This window comes from Glarea lozoyensis (assembly GCF_000409485.1).
Source record: "Glarea lozoyensis ATCC 20868 chromosome Unknown GLAREA16, whole genome shotgun sequence".
NCBI classification, from domain to species: Eukaryota; Fungi; Ascomycota; class Leotiomycetes; order Helotiales; family Helotiaceae; genus Glarea; species Glarea lozoyensis.
Window position 1 is genome coordinate 903,301 of NW_007360990.1, and position 16,529 is coordinate 919,829.

The 16,529-nt window shown below is 47.9% G+C and overlaps 4 protein-coding genes across 4 annotated transcripts; 2 read left to right on the forward strand and 2 right to left on the reverse strand.

Annotated features, from left to right (window-relative positions):
- Positions 1 to 3,485: 3,485 nt before the first annotated feature.
- Positions 3,486 to 4,769, reverse strand: GLAREA_07581 (FAS1; the record flags this gene model as incomplete). Its single annotated transcript, XM_008082269.1, has 4 exons — positions 3,486 to 3,744; positions 3,797 to 4,224; positions 4,273 to 4,616; positions 4,664 to 4,769. The coding sequence occupies 4 exons, from the start codon at positions 4,767 to 4,769 to the stop codon at positions 3,486 to 3,488; spliced, it is 1,137 nt and encodes a 378-aa protein (XP_008080460.1).
- A 1,219-nt stretch (positions 4,770 to 5,988) lies between these two features.
- GLAREA_07582 (UDP-Glycosyltransferase/glycogen phosphorylase) lies at positions 5,989 to 9,000 on the reverse strand (the record flags this gene model as incomplete). Its single annotated transcript, XM_008082270.1, has 3 exons — positions 5,989 to 6,527; positions 6,574 to 8,518; positions 8,566 to 9,000. 3 exons carry the CDS (start codon positions 8,998 to 9,000, stop codon positions 5,989 to 5,991), a joined length of 2,919 nt encoding a protein of 972 aa, XP_008080461.1.
- A 3,749-nt stretch (positions 9,001 to 12,749) lies between these two features.
- GLAREA_07583 (uncharacterized protein) lies at positions 12,750 to 13,022 on the forward strand (the record flags this gene model as incomplete). The annotated part of the gene is made up of 1 exon (XM_008082271.1): positions 12,750 to 13,022. One exon carries the CDS (start codon positions 12,750 to 12,752, stop codon positions 13,020 to 13,022), a length of 273 nt encoding a protein of 90 aa, XP_008080462.1.
- An 814-nt stretch (positions 13,023 to 13,836) lies between these two features.
- GLAREA_07584 (uncharacterized protein) lies at positions 13,837 to 15,860 on the forward strand (the record flags this gene model as incomplete). Its single annotated transcript, XM_008082272.1, has 2 exons — positions 13,837 to 13,925; positions 13,976 to 15,860. The coding sequence occupies 2 exons, from the start codon at positions 13,837 to 13,839 to the stop codon at positions 15,858 to 15,860; spliced, it is 1,974 nt and encodes a 657-aa protein (XP_008080463.1).
- Between the last annotated feature and the right edge of the window lie 669 nt (positions 15,861 to 16,529).

The window sequence follows — 16,529 nt, forward strand, 5'->3', positions numbered from 1 at the left end:
GAATCGTATCATAAAATAAATTCTCGAAGTTTTGATAAAGCTACATCTCGACGATCGGGTTAATAAAACAGCATCAGTCTGACATGCATTGCACCGGAAAATATTTCCCATCAGCAACATCGACGTCAACAAGTCGCCATAAGCACCGCGAATCAAACTCAACGCACGCACGTGGCATGACAACCCCATCCTCACCGTAAACTTTCTCCATATATTCAATTTCCTAAGCCCCGAAGATACATGTCCCCACCTGCCTAATTTCCAGATCGAAAAATCACAACTCCAAACCTTCGCCAAATCGGAGCTCCACTCCGATCCCACGATCAAGATCTCTTCTCACCCATGAATCTCTCGCAAAACTCATCTATCCCAACATGAAGCAAAACACTTATAAACGATCGTTATTGGTACGGAAAGTGAGACCGTGGTGTTCGAAATGCAACAAATGTAACAATACCTCTCCAAGGAGCAATTCTAGAGCCTCCGACCAAGCTACCAGCGACCAAGATATCATCAGCTCACGCCCGCATCCACAAGTTCAAACCCACATATCCAACACTCCATCCTGCCACCCATCATTGGCACGGAGTTTCAAACCGTGAGGTTCGACATGCAACAAAAGAACAATGAGCATTATTGAACGGGCGGGTTTGCGTTCCAGGTCCTCTTTCCTGGGATTGAACAGCTGTGCAGGATGGGCTTGGGGTTAGTGGAGTGGGACGTTTCTTCCGTAGGAGCCTCGACGTGCAACAGGAAATTGACGGGAAAGTATAATTCCAGGTGTAACATGTGTGTAGAGAATTTGGTTGGTTAGGGGATAGTGAGAGCGAGGTTCATAGTCAGGTACGGTCCGTACCGAAGATTTAATTTTAGTTACATACGGTATAGGTATCTGATCTTAGCCTGCAGGTTGGGGCAAGGCACGTGATCCGCCACTCTGCCGTGAAACGACATCTCGTACTCATATCATCGTCAGTCGTAAATCTGAAGCCTCACGAATCCTCAATATCCTCTTGTCTACTCTCGTGCCTTTCAAGCCAATCGACGGTATTAAGCTTTCACAAACACAATCTCAAATCCAGACCATCCTTCACTAGCCAACCCTCTACCAACCTAGCCTCGCCCAACCACCACCACGGATCAAAAAGTCCCATCCTGCCATCCCCAAACATTCGCCCTTCTCCAAATCGCAATCTCAAATCCGCATATACAGAAATTGGATGATGTCAGGGACTAGCCCACAACCATCTCCAACGAGAGATAATCCAGAAGATCATTTGTCTAGCATGTCGATCTTTCCCAGAAATGAAACTCTAAACACCGTTTGCATGGCATTGAACAGCTTCGCTACGAGTAAAAACGGGGCGACAAGTGGATTGAAGCTTGTCTGGGGTTTAGAAAGAAATGGAGATGAATGTGTGTGCTGTTGCTTTTCATGGTATGGCTGGCGAAGGAGTAGGTATTGTGAAGAGAAAAGAAGTTTCGAAAGCCAGAAGTGTGCTTGAATACATGTTAAAGGTGCTTGTTCCAGTCTCCAACATCATACATCATCCCAAAATTTTCTTGCCGATCCCAAAATACGAGCCGCTATGCAATAGGCTGCCAATTCTCAAACGTGCTGCTGATCTTAGACGCTCCTTCTTGCGACTTAAGATACGCGTAGGCTGGCTTAGCGTGCAGACTCAAGTTGAAGCTGTCCATTAGAGTGGAAATTTGCAGGAGAGGCGGTGTGATTTTATGTCCAATGATAAAATAAAGAAGTGCTTCATATCTCATGTCCGCGCTATGCATTTGGAATACCCGAGCGACTTATTCAATGAATATGATGTCCAATCGAACAAACACTTCTAGATCCAACTTCTATGACTTTGGCATGGCTGGAATGGCTGGGATACAGGTCTATACATGTCGTTGGAGGGAAAAAGTAGTTCATCGCAAAGCCTTTGAAATACTCTCATATAACTAACAATCTGGACGAAAAACTACGCTCGCCCAATTGAATGATTTAAATTACCCGCGAAAGAAACTCCACAGCTCACTGACATCCTCTTCTCCTCAACTAATCCACAACACCATCCTCCCCATCCCCCATCCCACGTGCCGAACCCGACTGCTCAACCCAATTCCCTCCGGATATCCAATGAAAAATATCCCACCCTTCACGTCGATCCCTTACAGTGTCCGTCGAAATCGACGATCTCCCATTTCACAGCTCGCGCGCACCATTCATGTCTCGCCCGCATTCTTTTCTTCTACTCCGTCCGAATATTTTGTATCCGATATTCACTCCCAGTGACTCTCTCAACGACACCATCAAACCCCACACTCTTATATTCTATCCATATAATCACAAAAAGAACACACTATCTGGTATACTCTCCAGGAACGCGGAACGCGGAAAGCCGGGGTAGGGGTAGATGATATCTGCATTCACGCTAGCCATAGTTTCCCGAGCGTCTGGTTAATGTATAAAATGACAACCAACCGAACATTTTTTTCTAGATTCCAAACCATACACCGCTTGATGCTACGAATACTAGAATGGCGTAGAGTATCAAAGACCGTTATTTTCACAAAGACAGTTCCCAAAAGTCGTTCTCGTCCGGGAAGAGAATGCCACTCGAGACGTCAATGTATCGTGTAATGCCATCAACAACCCACTCACAAAGAGAAACACTACATCTCACGCTCCCCTCCATCTATCTGCAACACCACGGAGAGCGCTAGCTTCACCCCCAGAAAGTAGCATATCCATTATCCCATTCTGAACGTATCCCTATCCCATCACCCAGCCTATATACCAAACACCGAATCTGAACCAAATACCTCCCCAAAGCCAATCAAGCAATACCCCATAATCCCCTCCCTATCAACACATCTCACAACCCCCATCCCATCTTCCCACAGTCCCACAATCCTCCAAAAAACATCCAATCGATTCAGTCGCACTTGATCCGTGCCACCCGACCCCAAGTCTGAAACAACTACGACCATCCACTTCCCTATCAAAAGACCACAAAAACTAATCAACATATACCTATCCTATTTACTTCGATGAAGTAAGGACAGATATAACATCCGCCATCCATCCGAATACGCGGAACCCTAGAGATGGTGTGGTCGATTTGACTTCACGCTAGCTGCAAGCACGGAGCTACCCGCTTTCGCGCTGGGTTGAGAGTCTGCCACCCTCCACTTTCCTGCACAAAGGGCATGGTGCGTATGGGAAAGTAGAAATACGTGATAGTAGTGCAGATGTGCAAGTGTAGATACTGATAGGCTTGCCAATCATCATGTGGTTGAAAACAAAGTGAATTCTGAACAACAGGAAGCAACATGAAACCATTCGGAAATGTAAGTACTCGATGAAATTTATTTAGAGTTGCTCATTTATAAGAAAGCCAGTCAATGATCACAACGCCCGACCACATCATATTACCACTTCCGTGCACCATCATTATCATTTCTCATCCTCCCTTACATTTTTACAAGTTCATCAAAACACCAGCACCACCCAACAAAGCAGCCATCTCAATTGCACCAGTAGGGAAAGCCCGACCCGCAGCGCCAGCAGACAACGATGAAGAAGCAGCTCCGGATGAGGTTGGGGTAGCACCAGCACCCGCAAGAGTGGTAGATGGGGTTGGAGCCTCAGTGAAGACGGTACTGCTCACGGATGTGGCGCCAGGGAATGCAACACCGGTGGATGTAGCGCTACCGGAGGCGGGGTTAGGGTTGAGGACACTAAAGTAGGTTAGCTTGATGCCGTGTTTTGATATGAAGAGGAACGACTTACTTGTCAATAACATGGACAACACCATTGGCAATCAAAACATTTGGAGTGACAACCTTTGCGGAGTTGACGAACACATTCTCACCCTCGATACGAATATCGATGCTGCCACCGTTCAAAGCAGTCAATGAGGTGTTGGTAAGAGCAGAACTGTATCCGACAGTACCGTTCACCACGTGGTAGGTTAGGATGCCTGCGAGGTCTGCGACAGAGAGGTTGGCAGTTGCGGATCCAATAGCGTCAAAGGCAGCGTTACTCGGTGCAAAGATGGTAACGTCGCTGAGACCTTGAACAGCGTTGACGAGATCAGCTCGGGTAAGAGCTCCGACGAGGTTTGTGAGGCCGGCAGTAACAGCGGTGGCACCGGCGGCTTGAGGAATAGTGAGAACTTTATCAATTACGTGGACGGTTCCGCCGGTGAAGTTGAGGTTCTATCCTAGGTCAGATTGAATTTCCAAAGCATTGAGGTTTCGACTTACAGCTGCCACAACTTTAGATTCTGCAAGAAGTCCGCTCAAAATTGTAACATTGGTACCATCGCTCACAGCCTCGACGACCTGTCCACCGGTGACGTTGGTAAAGGTTGTATTCGATAGGAGAGTTGGAGCAAATGCAGGGGTGCTGCTAAAGTCCGATGCGTAAAAGGTACCGTTCACAACGTGATACGTGAGAAGAGCTGCGACAGTAGATGGATCGCCGCCAGCTGCGGTTCCTTCTGGGGTTGCGAGGAACGCTGCGAACGCGGCATTGTTTGGCGCGAGGATGGTGATATCAGAGGCGGACCCTAAAGCTGAGACAATGGCTGGCTGAGCAGAGAGCAGACCTGAGATCGATTAGTGCCGACTTCATACAGTGAATCATTTTACATACTGATCAAGGTGCTCAATTCAGCAGTGTTGTTTGCCAGGACATCTGTCAGACTCTGGGCTGAAGCAATGGCTCCAAGAGCGAGTGGAAGACAAGACTTGAGTTGCATCTTGACGGTGTGGAGATGAGATTGTTGTTTGACCGGAAGTTGAAAGGTCGAGGATGTGGGAGTGACTGTATTTTGTAAGTTTCTGTTGTGTAATGGAGCAAGAGTCAAGACACGGGACAAGACATACCTAATATACTGCCAACAGAAGCGAACTTTCTAGATTTCCTGAATGCCGAGCCTTCTAAGCCTCACTACATTTGAGGGTTATGATCTGTAGTACGTTACGACATCGCTCGATGCCAAATGTCGAGCTCGAGTAACAGGGGAAGGAGCCATAGGTGACGCAAGCTAGCCGGATTGGGCGTCATCTGTCTAGTCGGAAACGTGTTTACGGAATAACGAAGCTAGCGTATCTCGGCTCCTTGTTGAAGCAAGAAAGAGTACGAGCATCAAAGACTATGATAGGCTCTTACGGAATTCTGAGTTGTGGGGAAGCATCATTTGTGCAAGTCAAGGCTCCCAAGAGGTGAATCTGCGTGGATGGCTTGCAGGACAAAGGTACTGGCGCCTTGGTTTCTGTATAGTGGTGACCCCTTGGAGTAACTACCTTGTACATTTTCTGCAAACCCTTGGATTACAAAACAACAACAAAGGGATTCGGGTAATTTTGCAATTTCCATATTCGTGAATGGCTAGTAGGGCCTCTCACTCTCTGCCGTCTGCGTCACTAGGCACAGAACGATGGAAGAATGCCACTAGAAAACCCTTAGTACTGTTTTGCCAATGCGCGCAAGCTGACTTTGCAGCCAACCCAGACCCAAGGAATACGGTGTTATACCTGCGATGAAGTCCTCATTCGCCCATCTACTTCGAACGTATAGATCGAGTAACCACGGTTGGCCGGTGTAGCCGCAGAACCCTGTAGATTTTTCACGACGCTTGGCATCGAGAACCACTAAACCCCGCATTCAGGAGTCGGGCGGTTCAGCCCTTCCCACGACCCTGGAACCACAACAACGACCCTTCAATGAGACACAAAAAAGCTAACATTTGCGATCACTCGGAAACTTGAAGCTCATAAGTAATTCTCAATGCTTTTGGATTTGTCTATTTACCAATGATGGTGGGTATCTCATCTCCACATATTGACCCGATATTCATGCAGCAACAACAACAACAACAATCCATCCCATGCGGTAAATAAAACTCTTTCTTGCGCAGTACTCCGGACTCGCAATCGTGCATTTCATTTCATGTACTGGGAGGCGAAAACCTTCCCTCAGAGCTTGTCCCCGGGCACTTCATCGGGAATGTGCTCCCCTGGCATCTGGTCGGGAATATGGCCCTCAATCACGGAAAGCGGACCGAGGTCAGCCACGTTCGTCTCACCACCATTCAATAAAGCAATGCTGCTGATGACGTCCGCCGGCTCAAGAAGATGCCAATGCGCAAGGGTCATCTTGGAGCTTGCGCCAACCGTGATGCTAAAGACATGTTCTTGTGGAAGATGGCTACGGTTTAAAGCCCGGAACATGTCCTCGTCGGTAAAATCGTCTCCTAGACACATTGTGAACTCGGGCGGTTGACCAACCTCACGGCCATACGAGTCGACGAGACGCTTGGCAATCTCTCCCTTGTTGATGAACGTTGGGCGAACTTCAAGATTTGCTTTGCCAGCCATAACTTCAACATCCCATGCTTTGCCGACTGTCTTCTCAAGCTCCTTTTGACATTCGCGGGCGTTGTGTGCGCCGAGCTCGGGGTCAGAAGGTCTGTAGTGCCAGGTTAAGGCACATCGTTTTCGCTCAATGAAAGAGCCTGCCATAGGTTAGTGAAGTTCAAAGTTTGCAACATAAATACTTACCAGGTGTCAGCTCAGTGTACTTTTGGAAACAAGCCATGACTTCCTTTTGCCATCCCATATCGAACGTTTCGGCCAGGTTTTCCCATACGGTACTTCCAGGATGACGCATAAAACTACCGTGTTCCGCACTAAATCCAAGATTCTTGATATGTCCGAGGTAACGTCCAAGGAACTCTTGATCACGACCACTGATCACCCAGACCGCGTTCTGTTCGTCGCCTGCAAGAGCAGTGAGAGTTCGAATGACCTTTTCAGATGGTACCGCGGCAGCTGGATCGCCAACGATTGGTGTGAGAGTCCCATCGTAGTCGAACATGAAAAGTCTCTTTTTCGCTGCTCGGTATTGTGCGACAAGGGCTGCTTTATCGAGCAGAGGAGTAGCAATTGTTGCGTTATGAGATCCGAGAACAGTAAAGAGGCGCTTGATGAAGGAGCTGGACCATGAGTGTACGTCTTTTGTCGTGACATGACGGTAAAGGTTACTATGCATGGCGCGTTTGAGTTCTTCGCTCATACTCAACGCAGCATCGATTTGATGAGCAACGCCAGACAAATCCCAAGGATTAATATGAATAGCATCCTTGAGACTTCCTGCAGTACCAGAGAATTCCGAGAGAATTAGAGGGCCATGGTCATCCCGCTGGCAGACAACATACTCGAGACTGGTAGTGTTCATACCATCACGGGTACTTGTGATAAGACCAATATCTGCGACTCTGAGAAGAGCGAGGTACTCCTCTTGTGACAGATATTGAGGGTAATGCTGAACTGGAGAGAAACCGAGTGAGCCATAGAGACCATTGATTTTTGCGACCAACTCCGCAACCTTGTTGGCGATCTTGTTACCCGAATCCTCCTTCTCCTCCTCGACGCTGGTAGGGCTGGTCACCTGGATCAACACCACCTTTTCTCTCCACTCAGGATAACGCTCGAGGAAAGTTTCGAATGCCATAAGCTTCTGTGCCACACCTCTTACTGTATCCAGACGGTCTCGCCCAACAATTACTTTCTTTCCCTTGTACATCTCCCGTAATGCAGCTACCTTGCCATCAACACCAGGATCATCAAAAGCTAATCGCTCAATTGTGGCCGCATCAATGCCGATTGGAAACACGCAAACAGTGACTTTTGCGCCGTATGCATCAACACCGTCAGAATCCGATGGGAAGCCTAGGACTCGAGTACAGCAAGAAACGAAATGCCGCGAATAACTGTAGGACTGGAATCCAATCAAGTTGGCCCCCAATACACCCTCTAGCACGTCTTTTCTCCTAGGCAGACATCTAAGGAACTCACTACTAGGAAAGGGGATATGTAGGAAGAAGGATATATACATATGCGGCACCCTTTGTCGTAGCATGCTCGGGAGCAAAAGGAGGTGATAGTCGTGGATCATGACGATGTCTCCGGGCTTATAGACCTCAAGGATACGATTTGCGAACATCTGGTTCATCCGATAATAGTCGGCCCATGCTTGTCGTTCTGCTCGACCATTCGTAGGCTCATGCTGTTTGTAGTGGAAAAGAGTGTACAGCTCAGATTCAGCAAATCGTCTCCAACGTGCTTGATCTTTCAGTGTAATATCTCCATCTCCGTCGCTCTCTACATTGTCTGCCAACCATACCGGTATCGTCCTACCTGATTTCTCATGTGCCAGTTGTCGTTCCAACTGCTTTTTGTCTGCTTGGCTAATGTGTATTCCATCTGCTTGCGCTGGCGCGGCAGGTTGTGCAAACGCATCAACTGGAATTGGCGCAGAATTCTTGTTGAGGGGAACAACCTGTGCAGGACCTGCTGCTGGCGGGGTATCTGGAGGGGTCAGGTCGACTGAGTTATCGATTTCTCCAGTCCAGCCCACAAGGGTATGGTTCCATGGAGTCTTGTCGGAGGAGAGGTATGTGAAGGAGTCAAAGAGGGCAGACGTGCCGCGACGAGAGGTCAAGCCCTAGATTGATATTAGCAATAGAAGACAGCCACGCAAGCTCCACATACCCAAGCTTGTCCCTTGCGATATTTCAGAGAATATGGAATACAGAAAGTTGCTGAGATCATCCCCCCACTAAGACTTAATGATGGGTTCGCGGCGCGGGGATCAATCTCGAAAAGTGAATCCTTCCTCTGCATTTTGGGGCTACCCATACTCATTCGGCGTAAGATATCTTGGTTCGATGTTGCTCCAGAGGCAGCTTCTGTAGGCGATTGTGGTGCCATTGTGTTATTCCCTCCCTTATGTATGTTGCGCGTAAAGTATGATTCGTCCGCACCACTGCTGCCAGATTGATATGCTGAGTTGTCGATAGCCGGAGTGACTGGCACGTCTGTTACAGAAGGGTGAAGCCCTGGATGGATAGAAGGTTGACTCCGACTGAGAAACGGGCGCGGTGACTCCACAGAGTCAGCGCCGTCTTTCGAGTATTCCTGTGCCATTGTGAGTGTGAGGCTTCACGATTGTGTGGTAAAGAAGAGGTGTTGGGGGAAAGAATTGGATGTGTCCCCAAAAGCTTGGATGAAGGGCGACAGAAACAAGAACGTGAATTAATTATTCAAAAGCGGTAGGGCTTTGGGAAGCGACCAAGCAGCCTTTTGCTGGTGAAACGTGGGCATTGTTAACAAGCAGGAATTGGCTGTTGAAAGCTGGCGGAGATACGAATCTGCAAAGTGAAAGTGATAAACAGGGCATTGGTGCTTCGCAAACCCACCTGACGTAGCTTATCGCACCGTCGCGCCCGGAGCTGAGCTCCAGATTGCTGTGACGGACTCAAAGAACTATATATTCTGCCGCTCTCCCAATCTTTTCCTTTCGAGATTTCGCACTGGATTTTCGGCGACAATACGGTTCGGCGTACCCATATACCAGGAGGAACAACTCCGCTGAAAGGGGCAGACTTAAAAAAGTGGGAGACGAGGGGATGGCGACGACGGGCACTTAGCACTTAGCTCTGCGAAGTAACTTCATCGGCCACTAGCAGAACCGTGCTGAATACTCTAGCTGCAGAGCCTAGATTCCCAGAACCTGGATGTTCCACTCCCAAGAGCTCGTTGCGAGACTCTCGATGTCGGTTTGGCTATGGGGTGGTTGATTGACCTCCGTTTCTTCATATGGCCGTCGCGTCGCATTTTTTTTTGGATTCGGTACGATGAAGGGAGTTGTATCATCAACACACTTGTCGCGGATTTCAAGGAAGGAAAGACATTTTCGAATTGAGATGAAGGGATTGAATTGATTGAGGCGGCATCGAGCACAGCTATCGTCGGCATTGCAGTGTTCCAACGGGTGGATGTGCTGTTCTCAACGACGGGACTAAGCAATCTGCATAGCGATGTGCCTCTGCTCCTGCCTGTTGTGGTTCTGGCTCGTCGAAATTCCTCTAGGGAGCCATGATGCAGGAGCGAGTGTCGACTGTCGTCTCTATTCTTTTCGTTGTTTGGTGCTGTTGAGTACAAGCGCGCGGGTTTGCAGATTTTTTTGTTTCACTTTCACTTGTTCCAAGATTCCGATACGACGCTCTATTACCGTTTTTCTCTTGCAATGGCTTGTTATCTCTACTGCAACACTACGCAGCAAATGATCTTGCGAAGTTCGTATGGCTCAGGAATAGGCAAATGATCAAGTATTTCGTTCTCCTATGTGGGTACATAAGTCCTTACCTACCGTACATTGTGCTTTTGTCCTCGAACAAGGTTGATGCAATAGTCGGTGTGTGTGCTAAGCGAAACCTCCAAGGTTCATTAGATATCGTGATCGTGATCAACACTCCTTAGGTACCTACTCTTCCACGCTCTGTCTTTAATCAATTGCTCAACTCTATCTTCCTCAGACCGAAGATTCGAATCCTGAATCTACTTGGATTTTAAGATCCTTGAGCACTACGAAATTTTACTGGAAGAAAGGGTCGCAAGCTCCTTGGGCTGGAATTCTCTTCCTATCTTGCACCATGCTCTAAGCTAGTCTCTGCGGCTGGAATTTTCGAACTCATTCATTATAATGCCTTGATATTGTCGATTTGAGAGTTGAGCTCAAAGACCTGGCGGCTACCTGTCACTGCCTGTTGAACTTTATAGTCATAGCAAAACTTCTATCTCCAGGCATTAGGTCAGCTTCTGCTTATGAACCTCGTAAGCGGGTTTGAAGGTCAATAGCAACCAGCGTCAACGCTACGACTATGAATCGGACTACTCGAATTCGATAGCCTTATTTCGACATCGCTATTAGAGCGCCCTCCAAGACTGTTGACGCCCTCTGCTGGCAGTAAAACATATGCGATGACCCCGCTCTCACGCAAGTTGGGCCATTGACTGAAAACTTGACCCCGCTCTCAGGTCTCACACGCAAGAGGGCTGACTCCAGGAACAGGAATGATTACCGATTCCTCGCCCTGGGAGCTGCGGGGTCCTTGAGGGCGTCGCCCTTCAAAATTGCGACTTGCAACAGAAAGTGAGCATTTTCACAAAGGGTATGGCGCGAAATGTATCGACCTGGTGAATCATGTGATATCTGACCTGTAGGATCCAAACAAAGAATTTTCAACGCATGATTCTTCGATTATTCTGGGCATCTTCATCAAGATATTTTCTTGAGTCATATCTCATCATTATTATAATTCTCACATGGGAAGTTCTCAAAAAACACATTCCCGATTGATAAGCATGCATAATTTGTTGCAAGTCGCAATGAGGCCTCACAACTTTTTTTCATCTCATCTGTTGTGGCTTAGACCTATATTACAACGCCTTTCCTCTTTCAGCCCGTCCCACACCATTTTGTTGCAGACCAAACTTTGATTGCGATCTGCAACAAAGAGCTAATTGAGGAAAGATGTACAAGATGGGGATTTTCCGGATTTTTGACGCTGTTTTGACGAAGTGTTTCGATGACTGACATTGAGGTGTTGTGATGAAGAGAGCGGTCTTGAGGTTTAGATGAGGAGCTCGTAGAGTTGGTGATGGTTGGCTGTTGCTTTTGGGTGGTTAAATCGTGAAGAGGCATAATTTCTTTAGCAGTAAATGGTTGGTAAGGGTCAAGACTAGGCTAAAGGCTGTAACAGATTGAAGTGACCACTAAGAGAAGTCTTACTTATTGGTTCTGGCTTCAGGAGACGAAAAGAAAGCCATAGTTATGTGACCTAAGAAAGTAGCAGCAGCCTAGAATGACATAAATCTTACTCCTACCTTAGCGTCTGGAAAGAGACATGTCTGTCAGACGGCGTTGAAAGTGCCCTATTCTTACGAGTAGTGTACACTGGAAACTCATATGTGAAATACACTCGATACCAAACTATTGTCGAATGCATCCCAACCCAGTGCTAATTGCTTATGTCTGATAAGTTAAGTTCGCCTTCTTCTACATTGGAGAAGTCGGCTCTAGGTTGATGTTGAGCTGAACAGACACTAGATTAACCAACAACATACGACTTCACAACTGTATCAAGACCAACCGAGAAGACTCATCCAAAGCACCAAAGTACCAACTCCATCACCTGTGCAACACTCACAAGGCTTCGATCCCATCAAATCTCGATCTCCCTCCCCTGTCAGCCGCATAATCTTAGCACTGCATCCCGCAAATCATTCCCCAACGGAACGCAACGAGAACTTCGCAAACTGCATCCCAACAGCAGACGTGCCGTCACCGGCATTCCGGATTCCCGTCTCTCGTTTTTCAGCGATTTGCAACAGAACTCGCCGGCATCCTGTGGTTGGTCCGGCAGAAGGATGCGCATGGCTGCTTTGGGATGGAGATGCCTTTTCTGTTGCATGTCGCGGGAAGTGATGCGAGACGCAAGACATTGATGTGCAGCGGGTACGAGGTGGGTCACGGGATGGGAATGGGACGATGTCATCTGTATTTTGTTTAAAACACGTCAAGCGTCTTTTGGGATATGAACAACGTAGAAAATTTCACCGAGATGTGTTTCACTGAAGCTCTCTCCATGTTCAGTTATGTGATCAAAAAAAAGTCCTTCGATTTCTGAGCAGAAAAGCGCTGTATCACGGGATCGGAAACTTGCGTGACAATCTACAACAGTCTAAGTACCCAAAGTTCAATCGTACGATAATTTTCGTATCAAACAAGCCTCTCGGGAAGTTCCAAGAATTAGAAAAAGGGAGTTCCAGAGAGTTATTCATGTTGAAATATATCACGTGAATTCTCTTTCCCGACAAAATTTCCGACATCTATGACAGATAAACTAGATGAACTAGAATCTTCTTCGTGGCTTCGAACTGCACCCGCTGTTCTGGATCTCATAAAGGTCTTTCTGATTGGGTTGTCTTTGTTTCAGTCACGTGTTATGATTCTGTGGTCGCCAACACCAACTACATCGCCAGCACATCAAACCTTCTTTGAAAGAGAATCGTCTCGTATACAAAAGACACCTGCAGAAGTGGCCGACTGGCGCCCTCGTGCGGTACTGTTCTGGATGTTCAACACCGTCGAAGCTGCTAAATGACCGTCCATTGGCCTCTTCAACGCGTGTTTCGTGGTCGCGCTTCTACCATCTATCTATATTTGTATACACCCGCGCGTTTTAAAACTCTCGTCGCCCTTTAAGATTAAATGAGTGAACACAACTCTAGCCCAGTGGTTGTTTCTTTGAACGCACGACCACGTTATTTACACGTTCTCGGTAGCCAATGAAACCCTCCATTCGCCTCAAAGGGGCGCTCGGTTAAAACAACATCTGCTCTTAACCGCCACCAAGTCGTTTCGCTTCAAAGAACACAAAGAGACCTCCATTGGCTCCCAGCCCAAACTGCCACGTCCAGCCATCCGATCTCAGAGTCACCGTCGTCTGAATGATGCCATCTTGGTGGCTTCTCGACTGTCTATATCGAGGTTTCATTTCTTCTACCGCCGGGTCGTGGCAACGAAGAACCCACAATGAAGCAGACAAAGCATCAGTAGTAGCCTATGGTCTGGGCCCCCAAAGGTCCCCATCTGTTAGCCATTCAAGTCTGAGCTTTGTATAGATCATGGTACAAGATGACTTCTTCCCCGTGGAACTTGTCACGAGTTTCTTTCTCTCTTTCCTTCGTCATACTTTCATTTGCACTGTCCGAAATAATTCTTTCTGGTCAATACTGACATCCTATAACTAACTCACACTCCTTAGTCAATACACAGATTCCTCAGCGGGTCTTCGATAATCATTCCGATTACTCCATTCAGTACATATCCCGGCACAGTATCTTCCCGATACAATTTGAGATCTACCATCTCCTGTCCTTAATCTCAACACTAGTCCTATAGGACTAATCCTAATCATGAAGTCTCTTCAAATACTCTACACAGTCCTTTGCTTTTCAGTATATACAGCGGCTGGTCCGCTACCCCGATCACAGGCTCGTGCTGTGTAGGTCCCTCAATTCCTACCAAGTGGTATAAAGCTAACATGATTTATAGAACCAATTCATCAGTAGCCACACTAGCTCCTAGTGCGGCGCCTGCACTTACTTCAGTGATTGACAAGTTTACTGGCTCATCGGAAACACTCTCATCAGGAACGGTCGTAGCTTCTTCTGTCGGGAGCAGTTCTCTAGCTGCAACTACGTCGACCGGCTCAGCCTTCCAAACCAGCGCCGATGCCGCTTCAAGCAGCCGATCATTGGTTCTTAGTAGCTCGTCGAGTTCTCAATCAGCAAGTTCAAGTTTTGTTCCTGTTACTCCGTCGGTTCAGCCAAGCACAGTCTCGTCGGCAACATCTTCCACATTGCAAAGTACTGCCAGCGTATCAAGTTTGAGCTCAGCATCTTCGAGCGCGAGTTCAGCCAGTACTTCATCGCTAGCATCTGCCACAACTGCGAACATTCTAGAAACACCATCAGCAATTCCTGAATTCAACAACCCAAACACCTTGGTTACGGTTTCCAGCGAGACTTTCACGGCGCCTCCTACGACAGTACAACCTCCTTCGACATCGCCGCCAGCACCACCAGTAACGACAGCATCGAGCGAGGCACCTGCAAAGCCAGTTGTACCTACATCTGCCTCAAGTGATGTGCCTGCAGCTCCTGCGAGTACTTCAGTGTCCAGCTCAAGCTCTGTCCAAAGATTCACACTCACTAATACGGATATCATTCCGCCACCCACAAACGCGCCAGTGCCAGTTACCACTACAACTGCTAGTCAGTCAGCAAGCCCAGAGCCTGCAAAGTCCTCCGCTACAGTAATTATTACGTTCCCAAGCGAGTCCAAGTCAGCGACACCTGAACCTACCCAGTCTTCCAGCGTGCTAGTCACGAAAACATCCGAAAGTCCAAGTGCACTTCCAACTGTCCTACCCCCTCCCACCTCATCCATAATCCTGACCCCTGAGGAAAAGGAGAAGAACCGAGTCGAAGCCCAAAAGTGGAACGAGGAGTTTGCCAAGATAACCTCTGAAACTCCTTGCAAAGAGGGTCAAATTGCTTGCTCCAAAGGCAAGGTTGCAACATGTCTTCCAGCAACTGGGAGATTTGAATTCAAGAATTGCGAAACCTCTGGAGAGCAATGTTTTGCAGTTCCAATGGACAACGCCAATGGTGTCTTTGTTGGCTGTAGGACCCCTGAGGTTGCATCTAGCCTGCTTTCACCTGCCGCAACAACCACGCCTCCTCCAGCACCAACGTCAGTGGCTCCTACCGAGCCTTCGTTTGTCAGTGAGACCACTTTGCTTCTTACTTTAACGGCATCTGCTTCAAAGTCTGTCGAACCACCAAAGACGACAGAGAGTGTTGAACCAAAGCCAACTCCCGTCGAGCCTACCGAGCAAACGACAACATCAGTCGATGAGCCAACGACCACCGTCACTTTCGCAACGAGCGTTACACTTCCAACCACTCGATCTTCAACAGAGCCAACCGCAACTCCAAAAGTCCCAGAGCCAAAGCCCACCGCCTCGTCTGCTGAACCAGCTGCTCCCGTCACCCCAACCCCAGCCCCAACAACCGTAACTGAAGTCGCTCCCGCACCACCAGCAGTAACAGCTTCAGTCACCGTGACCAAGTCTGCCGAAGCACCACCAGCAATAACAGCTTCAGTCACCGTAACCCAAGCCGCCCCCGACGCCCTCACCAAGACCGTCACCGAGACGCTCCCGCGTGAAACAGTCAAAGAAACCATCACCATTACGGCTCCAAAGGAAACAGTCACGGCGACCGTCACAGGCCCCAAGGAAACGATAACGGCTACCACAACGCTCACAACTTCGGCCGGTCTACAGGTCATCCCCATTCCCGAGACCCCGCCACCGGCACCGAAACCGACGACTTTTGGACCGCCGACTTTTACGCTCGTGACCTTGTCTTAAATAGGGTTGCGGTTTGCTGAAGGCGTTGGGTTTGGAAAATAGACAGCGCGGGTTTAGATTTTTTCTTTTCTTTTGTCTGATATGGAGTTTTTGGCGTTGGGGTTTGGAGATTCTAGTTTTCATTTTTCTTTGTTTTGATAAGCGGGGTTATTTCGGATTTAAATAGATCTTTTATTTTAGTATATTTAATTTCTTTTCTTTTCTTTTCATCACTCATGTGCATGCCATTACATTCGTATAAATCCAGAAATCAAACGTTACTTCCACTACATTTCCCCTCCGGTCTTCCATCTTAACAAGTCTGCTACTATGTATCTGACATCTCCGTGACATGTTGCTGGCTACCAGGTTTAAAAATGTTCCCCGCAACTCTCAACTCTCAACTCTCAACTCTCACCCGCCAGAGTTATCGACGAGGATCTTGAATTAGAGGATCCCAGACGCATGCTAGTGTCTGCAGCAGCGCTACAAGTGCTTGTTGAGAGGTCAAGTTGCTCTGCTGGAGAGCAGCCGGTGAGCGAGGGGTCACGTTAGGACAAGGGATATCGCGGAACCGAGAGGTATACAATTCGGGTACAAAATCATGCTTGTCTGAAAGACTACATCTAAAGTTCAAAACTGGACAGCTTCCTTGCTGCAAATAGTTTCGTAACTCTAGGATTGAGGACT